Source organism: Lissotriton helveticus, chromosome 1_1 (assembly GCF_964261635.1).
Source record: "Lissotriton helveticus chromosome 1_1, aLisHel1.1, whole genome shotgun sequence".
Taxonomy (NCBI): domain Eukaryota; kingdom Metazoa; phylum Chordata; class Amphibia; order Caudata; family Salamandridae; genus Lissotriton; species Lissotriton helveticus.
The window spans coordinates 474,804,953-474,826,911 of NC_136057.1; the positions used below are offsets into that span (position 1 = coordinate 474,804,953).

The following is a 21,959-nucleotide window of genomic DNA, read 5'->3' on the forward strand; positions in this document are numbered from 1 at the left end:
AATACAGGGCAGTTCTGTACTAGGCCAATTGCTCTGCCTCTTCCCCCCTCAGCTGCAGACTAGAACTACAATTTCCATAGAATTTCTGTTTTCACTAAAAAGCGGTTGCACCTCATGTGAGGCAATCCCTGATTAGTTTACACAATTTGCTGCTACCCTTGGAGTTCCACAACACAGTGACTACGGCTGAGAGGGGAGGAGGATTACATGCTTTGTACAGTCCAAGACGTAGATCAGAATGGCCCGTTTGTAGAAAGAGAAGTCAATGGCCATACTGTATTATTTTTGGTTGATACTTGTGCTTCCAGATCCACATTTAGATCCGTTGAGGTGTAGAACCAAGAAAAGCCCACCTCAAGGAGGAGTGGGGGCTTAGCGGTGCGGGAATCACCCGAGTCTATTCTTCCCCTCCTTATATAATAAAGTGGACCCAGAAACCTTCGTCTGCAGAGAGAACCACCTTTATTACAATAGCCCGGGCTATGGAACAGAGTCCCAAGCTAGTCAGAGACAAAACCCAGGAGGCTGTTGCTTTACTCCACAGCGAACAAGCCTTATATACATTTTTATTCCACTCTTTTGGCATTCAGTCCATTGTTCAATCAGGGCGGTGTCTGTAGTTGATGACCTGATCAAGGCGGTGTTTGTAGTTAATGACCTGATCAAGACTCAGCATTCAGACCAATCAGCTTGATCAAGGCTTGGTCAGTCAGACCGTTGTCCAGGTGACCTGATCACGGCGTCAAGGATGTTTACCAAGCAGGGAGCAGAAGATGAAAAACAAGCTTGTTCACACAGGGCGCAGGTGTCTCATGGCTCTCTGTTGATGAATTGGTTAACTGCAAAGAACAGGGGGCTTGGGTATGTGATAGTTGTTTTTAGCGTCAGCAGAAATGGAGGCTGTAGGCAGGGTTTTGTCACGAGATGGCAAGAAATGGAGGAATGTAAGGAAATTAATAGGACCTAGTAAAAACTTATTTTCTTCAGACCCTCTTTTTGCCATTGAGTGGCAAAACATGTTCTTAGGAAATGTCTATCTGCATTAGGTCGCCAATCTCTTGTTGAAGCATTATCCTTACGTTGTTGTCACGTGTACTGACCGGGAAAGTTTTAGGGGCCTGTGTATACATAGCACAAAGCATAGGCAAGCACTGGATACACAGGCAGCATGAGATGATGACTGCTGTTCCTAAGGCAAAAAAAATTAGGATCCCTCATCCCCATCTGGAAAGGAGGCCCCAAATCCAGCCAATGAGGGACCAGTCATCTTGTTATTGATGAATCTCGGAGGAAAGTTTATGCAGACGTTGTTGATAGCTTGATAGACTGAGCGTTATCAGGTATGTAAATGCAGCAGCTGGAGCCGATTAGTTTACATACACCACCACGGTCAGCAAGGATGAAGTCAAGTACCATTCAATGTTGTAGTGTCATCAGGCAGTCCGCCTGAAGCTCTGCGGTGATGTTGCCCAATGCCCCTGCTGTTTCATTAATAGTTGCCTCCACCCCTCTGGTAAGGTTGCTGTATGTTGCGGCTGTTGACCATAGGACCCGAGAACGGCAGGAAACCTTTGAAGAAGTCCCTGCCTCCTGTCCTGCAGTGTTATCGGCCTCAATTACTCCTCTAGGCATACGATGGTGGAGGTGGGGATTGGTCAAGTGATGTGTCCAAACAGCAGTACAGGTAGGAGGAAGAAGAAAGGCCAAATAACACACACCTGACCAATTTCCTGGAAGCCAGGTATAAGCAGACTGTCCACAAACAAAATAGGTATTTGGAGAAGCGATTAGGAGTGGTGATGAGGTAATATTCAGTGTACTGACTATTGCGCAGTCACTGACTCCTACCTCCCGGGTCCCCAGTCCTTTTATGCACACTTGGCCATGCGTGTTGATCACATTGAAAGCCTGCAATTTGGTGGAAACTTTGTGTCTGGACCGAAAGCGAGAGAAGATTATTCTACTTGAAGTGTTGAACACAACCATCTCATTGCGTTCAGCACGAGAGATGTTCAAGATGTCAGATGTCGTAGTAGGGCAGAAAGGATTACTGACGTTGCCTGTTCTGTTTCGGGTGAAAGTGTCATAAAAATCGCCAATGATGGAGCTCGTTGTACTATTGATCGTATATGCATCGGTGACGAGCATCCTCCAAGCCAGACAGGACCCAAAAACAGAAAATGGATAGACGAAATAGGGGACCGTGTGTGTCCAAGAGTGTGGCATGAGCCCACATACCCAACAATTCGAGGTATTAATCACAAGCTCATGCTGGTGCAATAATTGTACAAAAGTATTGTTCATGAATTCCAGGCGTCGTGGTAGTTCATGGGGTGTCAAGGTGGCGTGGAGATGTTCTGCAGGTGTCGGTGTCATAGCCAGAGGAACTGGGGGAGAGGTCAGTAACAGAAAACATCCCACAACCAGCAGGATGAGGAGAGCAAAAAGTATAACTATCGTGGAAAGGAAGCATTTATTGTTCAGAAGTTTGACATATTTCTATTGCGCTTCAGACCCTCGGACCGCTGCCATTGTGCTCAGCCTGTTGTCACTAGCGGCTGTCTGTGATTGGTGGTTGCTACACTGGATGTGGATACCAAGAGTCCTACGGACTTCCCATTGGTCCAGCATACCAGCACCGGTCTCAGCCGGAGTTATCACCGCCCTACAGCCTATTAGACACCAGACAGAGTCAAGGGCCAGCCCCTTTTCTTGGTCTCAAGTTGTAGCGAGTGGAAGAAGGTATGGAGTGGTCTGGAAAGAGAGCTTCTTGTTCCTTCCTCTGGTCCTGCAGAGGAGGGATGACTGGACTCCCTAAGATTCGATCAGTTTCGGCTTCCGTAGTGGTGTAATGAAGCTGAGCATCACTGAAAGGGACAAAGGTCGGTACCACTTCTGTTTCGCAATCCGGCAGTCCTTCTTTCACCCATTGGTTGTACGGGAGGGGGAGAGGCACCCTTTTACAATGGGTAGCATGTATCCAGTTCTTTCTCCCTTCGACTTTTACAGCAGTGCGGGTGGCCAGAAGAACCTGTCGGGGGTGCGACCAGCGGGGCTCCAGATACTTGGTACGCTGAAAATTTCGGATCACCACCCAGTTACCTGGTTGAATGGTGTGACCTGGGCCTTCGCTCTTGTCGGGGATAGCAGCGTGTACCTGATGATAAAGAGTACGAAAAGAATCGGTTAACTGGTACAGGTAGTCAGTCAATACTGGGAACTCAACATCAGACAATCTTTCGGCGGCCTTTGACACGGTCGACCACAAACTACTCATCAACACTCTCACAGATAGGGTAGGTGCCAATGGAGTGGTTGCACAGTGGTTCACCTCCTTCCTACAAAACCGATCTCAAAGAATAAAAATAGGAAACTTCACGTCCGACCCACACCCTATAACTAGAGGTGTCCCCCAAGGGTCAGTGCTATCACCCGCACTATTCAACATCTACATGGAGCCACTCACCGTCATCCTTAAACAAGCCAACATTCCCTTCCATCTCTATGCCGACGACACCCAGATATACCTAGAAACCTCCTCCCTAGCAGACATACAAAGACTAAACATCACCCTAAGAGAAGTACAAGAGTGGCTGTCCCGCAACCATCTGAAACTAAATCAAAACGAAACGGAAATTCTTCTCCTAGCCAGCAAGGAAAAGACCCCGCAGATCACGGAATGGTTAAAGGCTATTGATGCTCTAGACTGCACTCTCATCCCAGAAGACTCAGTGAAGTCATTGGGTATCACTCTGGACCCTAACTTGGATATGATTAAACACATCAAGAGCACCGCTAAGGCTGCCTTCCTCAACCTAAACCTACTAAGTAAAATTAAACCCTTCATCCCACCAACGGACCTCAAACAAGCCACGCAGTCCCTTGTCCTATCCAGATTAGACTACGGGATCGCCACCCTCACAGGCACGGCTAAAATACACCTGGCTCCACTTAGAACAACACTTAATGCAGCAGCCAGAATGGTGTCAGGAGTGAAGAAATATGAACACATCACTCCCACGCTAACCGAACTCAAGTGGCTCCCAGTGGAAATGCGAGCTAATTTCAGAACCGCCTGCCTCACACACAAAGCTCTACATACTGGCAAACCCACCTATCTAGCTGCCAAACTCAAGAAAGTGGGACAGACAAGAAACCTCAGAAGCACTAACTCTCTGCTTCTCATCCCTCCGAAAACCTGCAAACAAAAGACTCTATCTAGGCCCTTCACCGGAAATGCACCCAAACTCTGGAATGCCATTCCCATACACATTAGGACAAACCCTTCCTACAGAGCCTTCAAGAGCCAGCTCAAAACGCTCTTCCTCAATCAAATCCTCACAAAGTAAAAACGGATCCTCTTTAACTCCCGACCACAAGACAAAAGACCAGAAATTACGTCAAAGCGGATTACCGAACCTCCTTAGACCTTGGACTTACTATTTACCTGAACACTCCTGGTGTAACAATCTGTTTATAACAATTTAATCTGTTTATATCAATGCTGTAAAGCGCTCCGATACCTCCGGGTCTGGCTAGCGCTATAGAAAACTCAAAAAAAAAAAAAAAGAAAATAAAGACAATTTCTTTGTCCTTGGTACGCCCCATACATTAGCTGGTCTACCGAATACCAATTAGTAGGGAGATAATCCTATCCTTGAGTGGGCAGTCGTCCTTACTGACAAGAGAGCAAGGGGTAGGGCATCTACCCAGGTAACACCTGTTTCCGCCACTATTTTGGCCAATTTTAATTTAAGTACCCCATCGTATTTCTCCACCAATCCGGCTGACTGGGGGTGATTAGCAGCATGAAACTTTTGTCTGACACCAAGACCGGAACACACAAACTGGACCACATTGGCTGTAAAATGTTGGCCATTGTCACTCCAAATCAAATGAGGCAACCCAAATCAGGGAAAGTATTCTTTCAACAAAACTTTGGCCGTTGTAATAGCCGTGCAATCCTTGGTGGGGTAGGCCTCCACCCATCTGCTGAAGGCACAGACCACTACAAGGACATATTTCAAATTCGCACACCTGTCCATGTGGATATAATCCATCTGGATGGCCTCAAAAGGAAACGTAGGCGGGGAGAAGCCACCAGCGGGGGTAACTGTACCTTTTCCTGGATTGTGCATTAGGCAGATCATACATGACTTAACCACTCGGTCAGCATATAGGGGTAATTTTTCATTATACCATGTTGGCTCTAGTAACTTGCATATTCCCTTTGCACTGATATGGGCAGGGCCATGGGCCATAGTGACAACTGGGGGGACATGACTGTCTGGTAACATTCATTGCCTCCCTATATACGCACCCAACATCCCTCGATCTCTTTCTCTGCCGATGTTCCTCCCATGTGTGCAGTTCTTTTGCAGTGGCATGAGAACGAATCTCGACCACACTCTGACTAGTATTTTCCAACATTCCTCCTTCCACCACCAATCTGATCTGGCTGGTCCTGTCACAAACATTCCATCTGATTTACTTAGAGCAGGCTGTCTTGCTGTTTGGTCTGCAAGGGCATTGCCTTCCCCTACATCATCAGTCACTTTCTGGTGGGATTTACATTTAATCACTGCAACTTTACTAGGTAATGTCAAGGCGTCTAGAAGTCTGTGTATCAGGGGGCCATGCTGTATTCTGGTCCCGTGTGAGGTGAGAAAATGTCTTTCTTTCCAGAGTCTATCAAAATTGTGAGCCACCCCAAAGGCGTACTGACTGTCCGTATAGATATTAACAGTCATGTTTTTACTGATTTCACCAGCTTGTGTCAAGGCCATTAATTCAGCAGCTTGGGCCGATGTCTGTGGAATTGCTGTCTCAACTACAGTAACAAGAGTGGTGAGGGCATATGCAGCAGATGTAGTTCCATCCGTATCTTTTAAGACATGAACCATTTATGTATAGTGTTCCCTCAGCGTCTGTTAGGGGGGAGTATTGTAGGTCCACACGACCCTTTGTCTCTTCTTCAGTCTGTAATATGCAGTCATGAGGGTCAGAATTTTTCACTTGTGTCTCAGTAGGGAGTAGTGTAGCTGAGTTTAGAATATTACATCTCCTAATGTCAATGTGACTGGAAAAAAGAGTGAGCTCATAACCTGTAAGTCGTGGACTGGTAGGGTGTTGTGTCTTGGTGTTGTTGAGCAAGGTATCTACTGCATGTGGGACCATTAAGGTTCAAGGGTGAAGACATAACAATACCTGCGCTCTGGCGGACCATAAGTGCAGCAGCAGCAGTTGCGCGTAAACATACAGGGAGGGCTCGGGCTACTGGGTCAAGTGTAGCCGAGAAATAAGCACAAGGGCAATGTTTGTCTCCAAAACTCTGAGTTAAGACCGCACAAGCGCAGCCATGTGTCTCATGGACAAAAATGAAAAATTGTTTGCCATAGTCTGGGGTGCCTAACACTGGAGCTGTACAGAAGGCATCTTTGAGTGTCTGAAAGGCAGCCACATGCTCAGTTGCCCATGGAAACCCTCTTTCTGGCATATCTTTAGTAGTGAGAGCTAAAAGAGGTTTGACAATGGCCGAGAAGTTAGGGATCCATTGTCTGCAATGGGAAGTGAGGCCTATAAAGGCACGTACTTGTTTCTGTGTCAAAGGGGGAGGCATGTTAATAAGGGACACTCTGTCAGCGGTCTTCCCTCCTTCTAGTGGAGGTGGCCGAGGTAGGTCATTTTCTCTCGACAAAAATGCTATTTGTTCAAGGAAACCTTATGATTGTGGGTGGGTGGCAAGGTGGTGAAGCAGAAGTACTGTTGCTTGTTCACAAAGTGGAGCAGACGTGGCTGCATTTAAGAGGTCATCTACATATTGCAACAGAGTGGCTCCTGCTGGGAGCGTTGTGGGAGTACAACTGATGCTTGAGAGCCTGACTATAGATGCTGGGGCTTTCGGTAAAACCTTGGGGGGCGCGGAAGAACCGGAAACTCCGCCCTCCAAGGGAGAAACCAAAGAGATGTCTACTGTCCGGATGTATGGGAATACTGAAAAACGCATTCTTTAGGTCCATAACAGAAAAATGAGTGGCGGTCGCTGTGACCATGGTCAAGGGGGCTGTGATATCAGGGACAACGGGATACTGTGAGACCGTAATTTTGAGCCAGCAGATCGATGACAAACCGATACATTTTGGGGGCCGCGGGGAGGGATCAATACATTTTTTAAGAACTGGAATAATTGGGCTGTTACACTCATTACCACGTGTCTCCTCAACTACTCCCGTCTTCATGAGATCTGATATTATAGATATTAGGGCAGCCTCACCTTCCTGGGGAAGGCGATACTGGCGAAGCCGGGGCAGTTGGGCACCTTGCTGGATACGGACAGAATGAGGAGCAATGTCGAGAAGTCCTACATCAGTGTCAGAAGTGGCCCAAAGTGATGAGGGTAAGGCATGCATTACTGGAGGGAGGGGTCCAGAGAGGAACATAGTGGCGGAGGAATCTGGTGATATGGTAAGGGACACGCCATGAGGACTACAAGAAATGGTAGCATGTAAAGCCTTTAACAAATCCATACCCAGGAAATTTTCACTACATCCTGTCATGAGAATCAAAGGAGCATCCATATGAGCTGGACCGAGATCCAGCGGGAGAGGCTTAGAGACGGGGTTGGTGGCAGGGACCCCAGAAAAACCCACATAGACATTTAGAGAGCCAGAAAGGGGTGCCTCCGGTATCAAGGTGTACACAACAGAGGATCTAGTAGCCCCGGTGTTGAGGAGAAACTTCTTTTTATCCCCTGCAACTGACATCCGGACATTAGGACCTCGCTGATCCACAGAAATCGGCACGCTTACATTACCCCTTTCCTGGTTTTCCTATGGCTGGTAGAAACCTGTCTCATCGGTCTCATCATAATCATCGTTAAAGTATGTCCTAGTGACCTCATACCATTGTCAAATCTGTTAACTGTACCCTGGGGCGGACCCATACAGATTCGAACATTAGGATGTGGTGCACGCCTCCTTGAGTTCGGGCCTAGTTTTTCCTGACTGAATATTCTGGGCTAATACCGGGCATTCACTAACCTAGTGGCCATAAGCCTTACAGTAGGCACACTGCTCTTTATCAACGGGACCTGCCGAACTGATGGACTTCTGTAAAGGAGACTGAAGGGGGCGCTGGGGCAGCCTGTGGAACTGGTCCGAAGGCAGACCTTGGCCTCTAGCATTTTGTCCCCGGGGTGGATAAGCTTGTTGTAACAAAACCTTTGTTTTAAGGTCCTTGTTCTTCCTAACCTCTTTGTCTTTATCTTCATTATCTCTATTATCATGATATTGGGCCATGGCAAGGATGCCTGCCATAGTCTGAGCTGACCACGTACTCTCAACCTTCTTAAGGCGGGCCGAGAGCTCCGGTAATAAATTAGATACAAATTTATCAATAAAACTGAGCCCGAGCCAGGGGCTCTAGCGTCCAATCCACTGTGACTTTTGTACTCCGTTTCGAAGCGGGTGAAAAAAATCAGCAACAGACTCATCCTTACGTTGTTTACATGCATTTATCTTATCCCAATTGACAGATATTTCGGGCAAAAGGGTCTTTATGAGTTGCAGCAGATGGGCTGGGAGAGCCAGAATAGCTGGACCAGGCTTAGTCCCCCCTCTCTGTCATTCTCCATCCTCTCAAAGTCGGTCCAGTCACCATGCAAAGCGGCATTATGGTTGGCATGGCATATTTTGTCCCATATGTCGGGTGGTACTACTGACCGAATAATAAGTCAATATACTCCAAGGTAAGGACACCAGAGGAAACAATCTGACCTAATTTCTGATAGTAAAGAGCCGAATTATTACGGGGGTCTGGTAATTGGGAACATCCGCTCTTTTCCATAGGACATGCACCCACATCCTACGCCAGTGGGCTGGGGCTGCTCCAACACCCTGGTTATTGGCGAGCACTGCAGGGATAAAGACGGGAGCTGTTTCTCTCATAGGCATAGTTTTGTCATTCGGAGATGGCGGAAAAACCGTTGTGTCTCTGAACGTAATCATGGTAACAAGGGCTTCATGCATATCATCTCCTTGAACATGACTCTTGGCAATAGTTAGTTTTAAAACAATCAATCCCCTAGGAGTGTCTGTGAACAGTGCTTCGTATCTTTTTATTATAAGTGTGCACATGTACTCAGCCATGTCTGTTTGTTGTATGGCCGTCCATTGTCTAAACGTCGACCAGATATCTTTAACGCCATAAATATTACCATTATTTACCTAAAATGCACTTTGTTTTCGCATAGCGCGCCTTTCACTACCCCCAGCGAGTTCAGCAGACCTCAAAGACTCCTTTCTAGGGGTACCGAAGAATCTAAACAGGGTATTAGGCATAAGGAAGGACAATCTCTTTCGGTCCGGAGTGGCATAAGAGTCACCAACAGGGGTACCAATAGACTTATTATCAAGCAGACGGGAATGTATGGTCGGGGTTGGGTCAATAGGTGGGGCGGTATGAACTGTCGGAGGGAGGGGTGCTGGCAGGATGAAGGGAGTCAAAGGATCAGGCAGTGGTACAATGGGTGGGGCAGCCTCAACCACCACTGGTGGGGGTGGAGTGTTAGGAACATTTTGAGGAAGAGCGGGGTACATAGCAGCCGGAGCATAGGCAGGAGATGGACCTTCAAGAATAGCATTCAACAACGAGTCCCCCTCTTCTCCTTCAACCTCAAGGTCCCTGGGAGAACGAGCGGGGTAACATTTTGTCGCCTTAGCCCTATGATGCCTATCTGCCCCTTCCGGAACCTTATTTTCTAAATGTTCTTTCGCATGATCAGCCATAGACATCCTCTCTTTTTATTCAACGCTTGCTTTTTTCTATTTTTTTTATCTATTTCTTTCCTCCACAACGCGGTGGCGTCAAACATGGCTTGACGAGACCGTTTGCGGAGCAGCTGCTCCTTCAGACTCGAGAGGGCCTGGAGATCAAAGGAGGCAAACTGTGGCCACTGTAATTCAACATTGCTTCGTTTCGTATATTTTACCCATAAGGAAGAAAACATGATAGCAGATGGCCCATATTTAACATACATCTCATAACTTGGATGCGTTATGCGTCCCATACTAAACTTACCTCCACTAAGTCAATGCATACTATCCGAAGACTTCCACATGGTAACACTTCAAGACGTAATACCATTGCTTCAGGAAGGTGACTTTATGAGCTCATTAGATCTGAAAGACTCATACTTTCACATCCCAATCCACCGGCTTATTGCAAGTGCCTCTGGTTTGTGGTAAGTGGACATCATTATTGATTAAAAGTACTATCCTTTGGGGTAACAGCCCCAAGATTATTCGCTAAATGCTTAGCAGTAGTAGCAGCAAAGTTAAGAGGAGAAAACATACATGTATTATTGGATGATCAAGAGTCCCACCAAATCCAAATGCCTAAAAGACACTCAGACTACTATTAAACTATTGCACAAATTGGGATTCACAATCAGTGCTACATAATCCCATCCATAACCGCTCTAAATACAACCTTATCTCGGAGTCATACTAAATTAAATCTCGGGGATAGCTTGCCACAATCCACAGAGGTTTTTCAATCTCCAGAAGCAACTGGATCTTTGTCAGCCACATCACACCTACCAGTCAAAAAAGTGATGCGCCTTCTGGGTATGATGGCTTCTTGCCGAGCACTAGTTCCTCGTGCAGTACTACACATGAGACCCCTGCAAGAGACCTTGGCATCACAATGTTCACAACATGGAGCAACATGGAAGATCTAGCATTGGTTTCACCCAAAGTCCATCAAGCCCTAAAATGGTAGAACACCAAGAACACACTAAAATGGAGACCCTTCAAGGACCCAATCCTGCATGTAACAATAACAACAGATGCATCACTCATGGGATGGGGTGTTCATATAGAGGACATTGTGTTAAAGGACACTGGTCCACACAACAAACATTACACATCAACATGTTAAACAGTTAGCCATCCAAATAGCTCTCAAAGTGTTCCTACCCAACATAACAGGTAACAATGACCTTGTGCGAACAGACAATATAACCGCAATATACTACATTCAGAAACAAGGAGGCATAATTTCCATACAACTATCACAGCTAGCGCAGAACATATGGAAATGGGTAGTCAATCACAAAATTCACCTCCTAGCACAATACATACGAGGGGAGTTGAACTCCTTTGCAGACTTGTTAAGCAGGATGCACCAAGTTCACGAGTGGGAAATTCACACTCCATTACTATGTCAAGATTTCCTTAGGTGGGGAACTCTGACAATAGATCTCATTGCCACTTCCAAGAACTCAAAATTCCAAAACTTCACATACACCCACACCCTCAATCCAAGGGGAATGCACTATGGATAAACTGGTCAGGGATCTTTGCTTACGCTTTTCTGCCTCTCCCACTCATTCCTTACATGGCCAGAAAACTCAGACAAACTTATTTAACCATGATACTGATGGTTCCAACTTGTACTTGACAACCATGGTACACAACGTTAACAGAGCTATCCATAATACCTCACAATAAGTTACCCAACTATCCAAACCTTCTCACTCACAGCAGTGGCAGAATAATGTCGTACAAATCCTCAACAACTCAATCTTAGAATCTGGCTCCTGAAATTATAGAGTTTGGGTACTTAATGCATTAACATTTTAAAGGACGCCAGAAAGCCAACCACATGGGCATGCTTTGCCTCTAAATGGAAACGTTTTGCTCACTATTGTGCTTAAAAAGACATTAATAGATCCTCACCAACTGAACAACAGCTAGCATGTTACTTAATACATCTACAAAAAGCACATTTAGTGCAGTCTTTAATACGCTTATATTTAGCAGCTACTGCAGCTTAGCTACAAAACAGAAAACACCAATCCTTTTTCTGCATACCTGTCATGAAGGCTTTTATGGAAGGTTTAAAAATGGTTATTCCACCATGTACACTACCAATACCTACATGGAACCTAAACATTGTGTTAACAAAATCGCGGGTCTCATCCTTTGAGCTATTACACAAATGTCAAAAACAGTTCCTAAGTTGGAAGGTCACTTTCCTTTTGGCAATGTCCTCCCTAAGAAGAGTCAGCAAAATACATGCACTCACTATAGAAGAACCATATTTTCAAGTATTCCAAGACAAAGTGGGCCCGATTCACAAAAGTAATCTGAGACAAAATCCTAACTTTACGACTTTCGGTATTCAGAAAAAGCATTTAGTAGTAGTAAAGTTAGGGTTCCTAACTTTACTACTACTAAACTGAGAAAAATCCTAACATTACTACTTAAGGTATACACAAAAGGCATTTAGCAGTAATAAAGTTACTTCACATGTAAATTTACAAAGGTTGTTAATGATCATACCAGAACTGTAGATCCCAGTATGCACTCGTGTCAAATGACTGCATAGTACTGGAAATAAAGTATGCCTTTTGTCATTGAGCTGCATTGTCTTTTGTTGAGATCTGCCCCTTTTGTTAGAACCATGAAAGATTAAATAATCCAGTACAAATGTTTTCTTCACAATCTGGAGTTTTTAGTCCTAATTATTCCATTATAAGAGTCTTGAAATACAAGTCCAAGAAAGTAAAGAAAAACATTGATTGGATGACTTCTACCTGGGAAAGTTGAGATCTTTTGGAATCCTTATGCGTGTCACCATTTGCCTTGGTGCTTTTCAGTCCTATTGAGACCCGTTGGCATTGCCAATGCATTTTATCTTAATATTACTTCTGGAATGACTCAGTAACTCAATTAAATATAAGATAACAAGAGTCCATGCAAACCCAACAGTTTGCTTCTGAAGTAACAGATCTTTAAGGAGATGCATGTTACATGCAGAATGGCTTCGGAAGCCATGTCCTGTCATTCTGTTTTGAATGTTTCTACAGATACTCAAAATCAAACAGGAGAGTGTCCTTTTAAATCTTGTGACTTGGCTCAGCTCTCCTATGTTTTAGCAGTTTTTGGTCTTCTCCACACTGTGTTATGGAGGGTGGAAGGCAGTGCCTGGGATGCCGGTCTTCTCTATTTGGGCTCAACAGTCCCTATGAGATGAGACCAATCCAGAGCCTGATATGTGGGCGAAGGTAGGCTCAGGCTTTGCTTCAATCTCCCACTGGCCCGGAAGAGAGATGCTTGTTGGGCAGATGCCAAAAGTGGTTCATAACCTGTCCTTTGTGCAAGAGTTTCTTGCAGGAAGCAGCTTGTGAGAAAAAAGTCCTCCATGTATTAAAGCAAACAATCCCATTCCTCTGCCAACCCCTTTTGCTGAGTTACCTGAACTTCATCTTGAGGTCTGCTAGTTACTCAGTGGGATCTGTGTGATTAATGTGTTTTTTGGTCACCAAGAAACAGCCAACATGGATGGACCCGTGTTGAGGCTCAATGGTGTAACACAAAATTATGTCCATCCCCCGTACTCCCCTTTGAAGAATGTGACTAGGGGCTGTTATGTCTCCCATATCTATCCGATATTAATTCGTCTTGGGCTGGATAAGGCCCTTTGAAGGCTGGGGACCCCTGGAAAACCAGGAGTTGGTACATTTAAAGCAAGGAGACCAGTGCAAGCAGGTTGATGAGTGCAAGCATCTAGACCAACTTTGGATGGGACTGGAGGTGGAACTATGAACAGGGACACCTTGGGCCTTGCCATGATGCTGGAACAGATGGGAAAGTGACCTGTTCCTACAAACAGGAGTCACACTAAAGGATATGTACCACTGGAAGATATATAAAATTTGCTTTAAGATGCTACACTTATTTTTTATATTATTTTATTTATGTTTTACTTTATGGATACTAGTGGGTTGGAGTGCACTATTTTTCCGTATGCACATTCAATGTTTTGGTCAGTATCTATATTTGCTCAGTGACTCTGAAATCAAACCGGTTTCAGAGGTGTCTGATAAAAACATAGGTAGTTGAACTCTGTTGCAAAGCCCAGAAATGACTAATCAAATTTTGAGATTTCCCTTAACAGTTTATGCATTTATTTTGCGTCCCAACGCAGAATAAATAATGAGTTTTAAAAATAATTCGATTGGTTGGATTAATAAATATGATCATTCTGTTTGCTGCAGAATGTAATCTGATTTGGGGCAACCTCTTATGCCTTGAGTGAAAATGTTCTATTTAGTAATAAGCTTGAACATGTATGCATGCAAAGTAATACATTTAAAAGGAGAGGTTGAAGTGTCTACGTATTGTACACGATTTTACCGTTTGTTGTTGTGTATACATTTCCTTGCTGAAACTGTATTTATGAATATTTAATAAAAGTAACATCTCTGCATTTCTTTTTGACAACCATATTTCAATTTGATCAAGAATGTTCTTATTTCGCTAGCTTTGTTTAAAACACAGTGCCCCACGTGAGGGTAGTAAGCGTTACATAAATGCTGCAATACATACAATCTGATCCCCTTTATTATTTTTAATCCACAGGATTCCATATGATGAGGCTTCTGCTATGGCCAGCGATCCCCTGGAAGGCTTTCATGAAGTGAACCTAGCTTCGCCTACTACCCCGGACCTTCTTGGTTTGTGTGAGCCAGGGACCAAAGAAGAAACTACCTCCACTAATGTTGTGTACCGACCCCACAACTGTATCAACTGCTCGTCAGTTCAGCCAAACTCACTGAATGTATCTGAACTCCCCACACAACCGGTGTATTCATATCCAAGACAGGTCAACTGTGTGGAATCTTCTGTAACTGGGTATGTCGCATTCGTCACAAAGGAGCCAAGTAACATTTTTGTATTTAGTTCAACATATACAATTTCTATTTTGGATAATGTGTATTCTGATTTATGGTTGTTCTATGCATTTCATTCTCACTAAGATAACCTTTAATAAAATGTGCATGTTGCTCCATCAGTTGTAGTTGCTTTGTAATGCATTGAAATGTTTACCATGTTCACAGGGTCAAGCAAGTAGCACTGCCGTATCCTAAAGATTATCGTACGTTTCATAAGCACCCCAGTGATCTTTTAAGCCATTAGTTTGTGGTAAATAAATAATTAATTACCGGTCTATTTTTCAGGATACTCTAATAACAGATACCTCGAATCTTGTCTCTTATTTATTGAGCTATCTTGAGTCACAGGCTTTAATAAGGCATAAAGGACTGAAACAGGACAGCCTCCATGGGAATAGGATGGCAGCTGCCGGGGGCAGGATCTGGGAATTGGCTAGCTTTTAATAACAGTGCACAATATTTATAGTTAAACAAATACATTACATTCAATACAGGGGGCGTAGCAGTAGGCGTGGTTTGTAGCAGTCGCGAAAGATAAGGCAGAAAGTGGGTGTAACAAGAGGCGTGTACATAGACATGTGGTATAAACGTAACAGAATATGTCATAAAAGGGGCGGAAACATGGAGGGGGCTACCTGAGCAGCTGGGACCTCTAACCTAGTGGTGCGCGCAAGCTGACAATGACGTGTTACTAGGGAGAACTGGGGGCTATGACTTCTGCACTAGAAGAGGAGACGAAAGTCTGGAGGGTCAGAGCGACATGTACCTAGGCATATCTAGTATCTGGTGTTTATAGTACATGTTGATAGAATCCAAAAGTTATCAGGGTAAAGGCTAACAGACACTAAGACTGGTGCATGCATTATTCTAAATGTATTGCATGTGCGAGGAATATTCTATGAATATGAATACAGTATTTCTCTTACATGGAGACATAAAGGCTAGACCATGACGGAAACTATTGATGCGATTCAGTAGCTTAGGAATGCAGAGAAGGAGGGCTGGACTGATAACTAGAATCATAACATACTCTTGGCAGACTGGGAGGCAGAGCCAGGCCGAGCCGGGCACTGTGAGGCAGGAAGTAAGTGAAGGGTCAGGGATGCAGGTGGGGGCTGTATCGCTCCTCAGCGAGGGTTCAGGAGACAGGAGCTGAATCTGGTGTCCGGGCCCTTTTGAGGCCTAGAAACGAGGACTTTTACTGAATTAACGTGCACACTGTGAAACGTGGCAACGTAGGTTTACATAGGCCTAATATTCGTAGCTTTCACGAGAACTGGAAACTGGCATACTAGAGTTGGACACAACTGTAATCGCGTCTTTTAATCGATCATAGGGAATACATATGCATATTGATCATGCACATATAACTTAACATGGGGAACACGTAGGCACATACAACATGGCAAAATTTACTTTTCCACATTCCCTCCTTGTGCCCTACGTTTCCATCAGGAAACATCAATATTCATGATACCATCTATCATTTCATATAGCATCATTTGCTCGTCTCGAATTGTCTTGGAACTGGATCTAGAGCGGGACTTAGGACTAGGAATACAGGATGTAGCACAAATGCCGCAAATCGCAGGGCCACATTGTAAACAGAGGCAGCAACTGAAAATGATCATTACTGCTATACCTAGGAATGACAATACTTTCCATCCCCAGGCAGAAATTATACTCCAGAGCCAACCGGACCATGTCCAGGTGCCTGGATTCTGGTGTAACTGATGGGCAATTTTATGAAGTCTGGTTATAGCTGAATAAACAGACGGCGCGTTATTAGGAATGAAAATGCAGCAACTAGATCCGATGACTCTACATGCTCCTCCTCTATCGGCCAGTATGACGTCAAGAACGAGACGATTTTGGAGCACGACAAATCTCATAGCAGATTGCTCTTCGGTTAAGTTACCTAGAGCAGAAGTAGTCTCATTCACTACTGCTTCAAGGGTTCTGGTTAACCTACGGATTAACTTACTATTCTGGACGGGGCCTATAAAGAAGAAGAAGCCTTTATTGAAATCTTGATACTGTTCTAGAGTAGTTTCAGTTTGATCGACAATTGGGGACTCGATCTCCCTTCTAGGTCTGACGTGTACTAGATGTGTGTTTCTGTGATAATCAGATGGGGCTAGAAAAACTGGTGGCAGTAGAAAGGCAATATAACATGTTCCATCCTAATCGAGGGGCAGACGAACATATGCGGTCTGACCACAAACAAAATAAGAATGACGTGAGGCTTTGAAGATAGATTTCCCACTGTCACTATACTCGACAGTAGTAGTACAATCACTATGTCCTACATGTGCGGAACCATTCTTTCGGACACATAATTCGCCTTTGACTGGTAGTACTGAAATAGCAGGTAAGTCTGGAGTAGTATCAGACTGAACATTCAGGACCATAAAATTCGAAGAATAATTACCTAAATTATAAACTTCATTTTCTAGATCTAACCCTGTTCTATGGATGAGACCTTGCTTGTCTGGAAAACATGTACTGTTCAGAAGGGACATATCAGTTGAGGATGACGTTAACGTGGACCATGCTCCACACGAACCATTATGTGAAAACGGATAAGGAAAGAGTGGCAGAACTCCCTTCGGTGTCTGGAAAGGGGGGAGTCGACCACACACCCAACAATTAGTGGCATTGCTGGTCTGGTGTGAATAGTGTAACATTCTGATAAATGTATTATTTCGCATAGCAAGACGATAGGATAGCTCGTGAGGAGGCAGATCACTAAATGTGTGCTCTACTGTAGCATTAGAAAACATATTTACATGAGAAATTGGAAAACATAAATGTAATGCATAACTTGTGCAGGTAACCATTAAACTCAAAAATAGAAGAAAACTTAGAACAATGATACATTTGATAGAGTTTTGACTAACTCTCTCACTATGGGGGTCTATCTCATACATGTCAGAAACCTGTCTAACCGTTTCACCCGAGGGGGACTTAGACAATTAAACTGTCTGACTTATTTTACTAGACCTGAGTTTCTTTTTATACTCCTGCTGCGGAGTTTCCTCTAACAGGGGAGGCTTGAGTTCAGTGTCAATTTTTAGGCAGTCTTTCGGAAAAAGGTAGTCCTTTGAAATGTTCTTGGCAAATGTTTTTATACGCAATCCATGGAATTTCTTGATATGGGACATATGTACCCAGCCTTTGCGGCCCTCCAACTTGGCCGCAGTCCTTGTGGTAAGTAAGACTAGGCGTGGCTCCCTCCAGCGGGGCTCCAGCGGACTTGAGCGATCAAAGTTCCGGACAAGTACAAGGTTTCCTGGAACGATTTCATGCGGTTTCACCTCGGTATTGTCTGGAAATGCGGCAGCAACCTGTGAACGACAAGAGTGTAGGGCAGACATCAAGGAAGCTAGGTAATCTGTCAGCATATTACTGGAAACATCTGTAATACTGCGGGGTCTAGGTGTACCCCACATGTTTGGGGGGCGGCCGAATACGACCTCATACGGGGACAGACCTGATCTGGAATGTGCAACCATGCGCATATAAAATAGGGCAACTGGCAGGGCTACTAGCCAGTCTACACCTTTCTCTTTACAAACTTTGGCAATTCGGATTTTCAATGTCTGGTTATGTCTCTCTACGAGACCGGCTGCTTCAGGATGGCGCACACAATGGAACTTCCACTGGTACCCTAACAAGAGGGAAACATGTTTCATTAACTCGGATGAGAATGGCTGGCCGTTATCAGAATACACGACCCTAGGGAGTCCATAACGGGGAAAGAATTCACGAACCAACTGCCTAGCAGTGGTCGCAGCGGTGTAATCTGGAACTGGATATGCTTCTGTCCACCTGGACAGAGCGCATACAACTACAAGGACATACTTGAAACCTCGACATCGCTCCATCTGAATATAATCCATCTGGAGGACCTCAAAAGGGTGGTCAGGAGGCTGGAATCCCCCTTGTTCCACCGGGACACTTTTACCTGGATTGAACTGGCAACATATCATACAGGTACGGACTTTCTGCTTGGCTGCAGCTCGTAAGTGCTTGTTGAACCAAATGTTCTGTATACTGTCTAACATAGCTTTCTCTCCTAGATGTGCTGGACTATGTGCGGTATTATTAATGACTTGAACCATAGAGTCGGGGAGAAACCATGTGGCTTTTCCCTTTGTCACCCATCCTTGATCTGTCTGGACCCCTCCTTGTTCGGACCATTTCTTGATTTCATCGGGAGTAGCATGTAACTGGATATCTATGACATCTTGTGTAGGGTCCTTAACTGTCATACAAGTAGTCTGATCTGGAGTGAGTGTCAGTGTCTTGCTAACTGGAATGTCTGGAGTCTGAGCTGTAAGCTTGGCTGTTCGATCTGCTAGATCGTTACCTTGGGAAATGATGTCAGTGACTTTCGTATGTGCTTTGCACTTCATGATAGCGATAGCTGTCGGTAAATGTATTGCATCTAACAGAGCTTGAATGAGGAGACCATGCTGAATCTTGGTTCCATGAGAAGTCATGAAACCTCTCTCCTGCCAGAGTACTCCGAAGTCGTGTACAACTCCGAATGCGTAACGTGAATCTGTATATTTGTTTACTTTCAGGTTCTTGGCACGTATGCAGGCTTGGGTCAGAGCAACTAGCTCTGCTGCTTGAGCAGACAGGATGTCAATACGGTGTGTCTCTATAACTTCAGTTTCAGTAGTCACTGCATACGCGGCTACTAGTTCTCCTGTACTTGTTCTCATACATGAACCATCCACATAAAGTGTCAGGTCGGGATCTGGTAATGCAATATCTGTCAAATCTTGTCTTGGCTTTGTCATGGTGTTAACAACTTCCACACAGTCATGTGTGGCAGGATTGGAAGTAACTGACGGTAACAGTGTAGCGGGATTCAGAACGTTGCAGCGTCTGATTTCTATGTGTGGCTGGAACAGTGTCAGTTCATAACCTGTTAAACGTGCAATGGTCAAGTGCTGAGTCTGTGTTCGGTTTAAAAGAACTTCCACGGAGTGTGGAACTTGTACTGTCAGGGAATGTCCTAATACTATGGAATCACTTTGTCTGATAGCTAGAGCTGTGGCTGCAACTGACTTGAGGCACGCAGGCAGAGCCTGGGCTACTGGATCTAGTGTGCTCGAAAAATAAGCACAAGGCTTGTATTGTCCTGCTTGATCTTGTGTGAGAACAGATAATGCTGTACCTTCACGTTTTGTGACAAAAAGTGTAAAAGACTTACTGTAGTTCGGTGTAGCTAGAACAGGTGCTTGGCATAAGGCTTTCTTTAATACATTAAAAGCAAGTGTATGTTCAGATGTCCAAGGGAGGACAGTCGATACGGCTGCCTCCTGTGTCGTTAACTGTATCAGTGGCTTGGCTAGGAATGCATACTGAGGAATCCATTGTCTGCAGTAAGAAGTGAGGCCGATAAAAGCTCGTACCTCCTTCTGGGTCTTGGGCTGAGGAAGACTCGCTATTAACTGGATACGGTCAGGTGTCAACTGCCTACCCCTCTTGGACAGTAAGTGGCCTAAATAGATCACTTGCTGGACTCAGAATTGAAGCTTCGAAGGGGACACCTTGTGCCCCATCTCGGCTAGGAAATACAGAACTGTAAGTGACGCACGTTCGCAGTCACGTTCAGAGCGGGCTGTGATCAGTAGATCATCGACATACTGGAGCAGGGCAGTGTCAGTTGGCATGTGAATATTGTCTAGCTGTCTCTTGAGTGCTTGACTGTAAATACTAGGACTTTCTGTGAAACCTTGAGGAGCTCGTGTGAATTTATAGCTCCTTCCATTTAAACAGAATCCGAAAAGGAACTGGCTGTCTGGATGAATCGGGACACTGAAAAATGCGTTTTTGAGGTCTATGACAGTGAAAAATGTAGCTTCAGAATCAATAGCTGTCAATAGAGATGAAATATCTGGGACTACTGGATACTGGGGTATAATACATTTATTAAGTTCTCGAAGGTCAATCACTAATCGATATACTGGAGGTGCATTTGGATCAGTACGTTTCATGACTGGAATGATAGGAGAATTACATACATTGGAGTCAGTTTCTACAACCACTCCTTGAGCAATGAGCTCATCAATAATTTTGGATAAGGCTGCTACAGCCTCAGGTGGCAATCTGTACTGTCTGATTCGTGGCAAGACTATACCTTGCTTGAGAGTCACACAATGGGGTGTGATGTGCATAAAACCTACATCAGTTGGACCTTGTGCCCATAGATGCTGGGGGACATTCAGTAATCTTGGATCAAAATCACGTAATACATAGTGACCCTTAAAGTCACGCAAAAACAAACGTATTTCTTCTGGGGAGCAGCAAATAACTGCACCCAATTCCTTTAATGTCTTGATGCCTAACAAATTTTCTGGACATGACTTCGTAAGTAACAAATCAGTAGTTCGGGACAATGGACCTACTTCTAGAGAAACTGGTTTTGAAATCTCGTTAACTATTGGCTTTCCTGAAAATCCAAGGGAAACATTTCTAGAGCCTGAGAGCGGAGCCCCTGGAACCTCGTCATGACTGATAGTAGTCCTACTTGCCCCTGTATCAATCAAAAACTTTCTGTCTTTCCCTAATACTTGACTGTGAACATAGGGACCCTCTTGATCTACAGGTATCTCGATGAGAGGCAAGCCTACCTCCCTCTCTAGGCTGTTTCATGAATACTGCTGGTACTCTGGATACTCTGTCTGGGCATACTGGTACATCTGCTGTGTAACATGCTGTGTTGCAGCGATAGGCTGCGGTGCTGGAACTGTCTGTTGTGCATTCTGTGGTGACTGAGAAGTCTGTGAAACTTGTTCTTGTCTAGGCGGACGTGGTCTTTCTTTAGTCTTACCAGTAGCTATGTTGTGTTTCAGAACTGTACACTCGTTTATAAAATGACCTGGCTGTTTACAATAATTGCAGGTCCCTTTAACAGGAACTGCAGGATGACTGGCTTGATTCGGACCCCTCTTCTGACTGTCTTGAGGAACAGATTGTGCAACTAATACTTTCATTTTCGTGTCTTTCATACGTTTCCTTTCATGATCTTGCTCTTCTCTGATTCTATTCTGGTGATATTGAAGCATCTGAAGCATTTGGGACGGAGTATTAGCTTGCCAGGTACTTTCGACTTTCAGAACTCGGTTTTTAACTTGTGGACTTGAATTCTCGACTAGTTTAGTAACAAAAAGATGAGGGTATGACTCGCTACTCGTCTTCA

At 44.6% G+C, this 21,959-nt stretch overlaps 1 protein-coding gene across 3 annotated transcripts in view; it reads left to right on the forward strand.

Annotated features, from left to right (window-relative positions):
- RAB3IP (RAB3A interacting protein) overlaps positions 1-21,959 on the forward strand; it is a 266,787-nt gene that overhangs the window by 81,964 nt on the left and 162,864 nt on the right. For all 3 annotated transcript variants that reach the window (XM_078673902.1, XM_078673904.1, XM_078673903.1), the window contains exon 2: positions 14,427-14,699. In XM_078673902.1, the coding sequence (XP_078530028.1) occupies positions 14,452-14,699 (248 nt within the window). In that variant the 5' untranslated portion in view covers positions 14,427-14,451. The remainder of the gene's footprint in view (positions 1-14,426; positions 14,700-21,959) is intronic.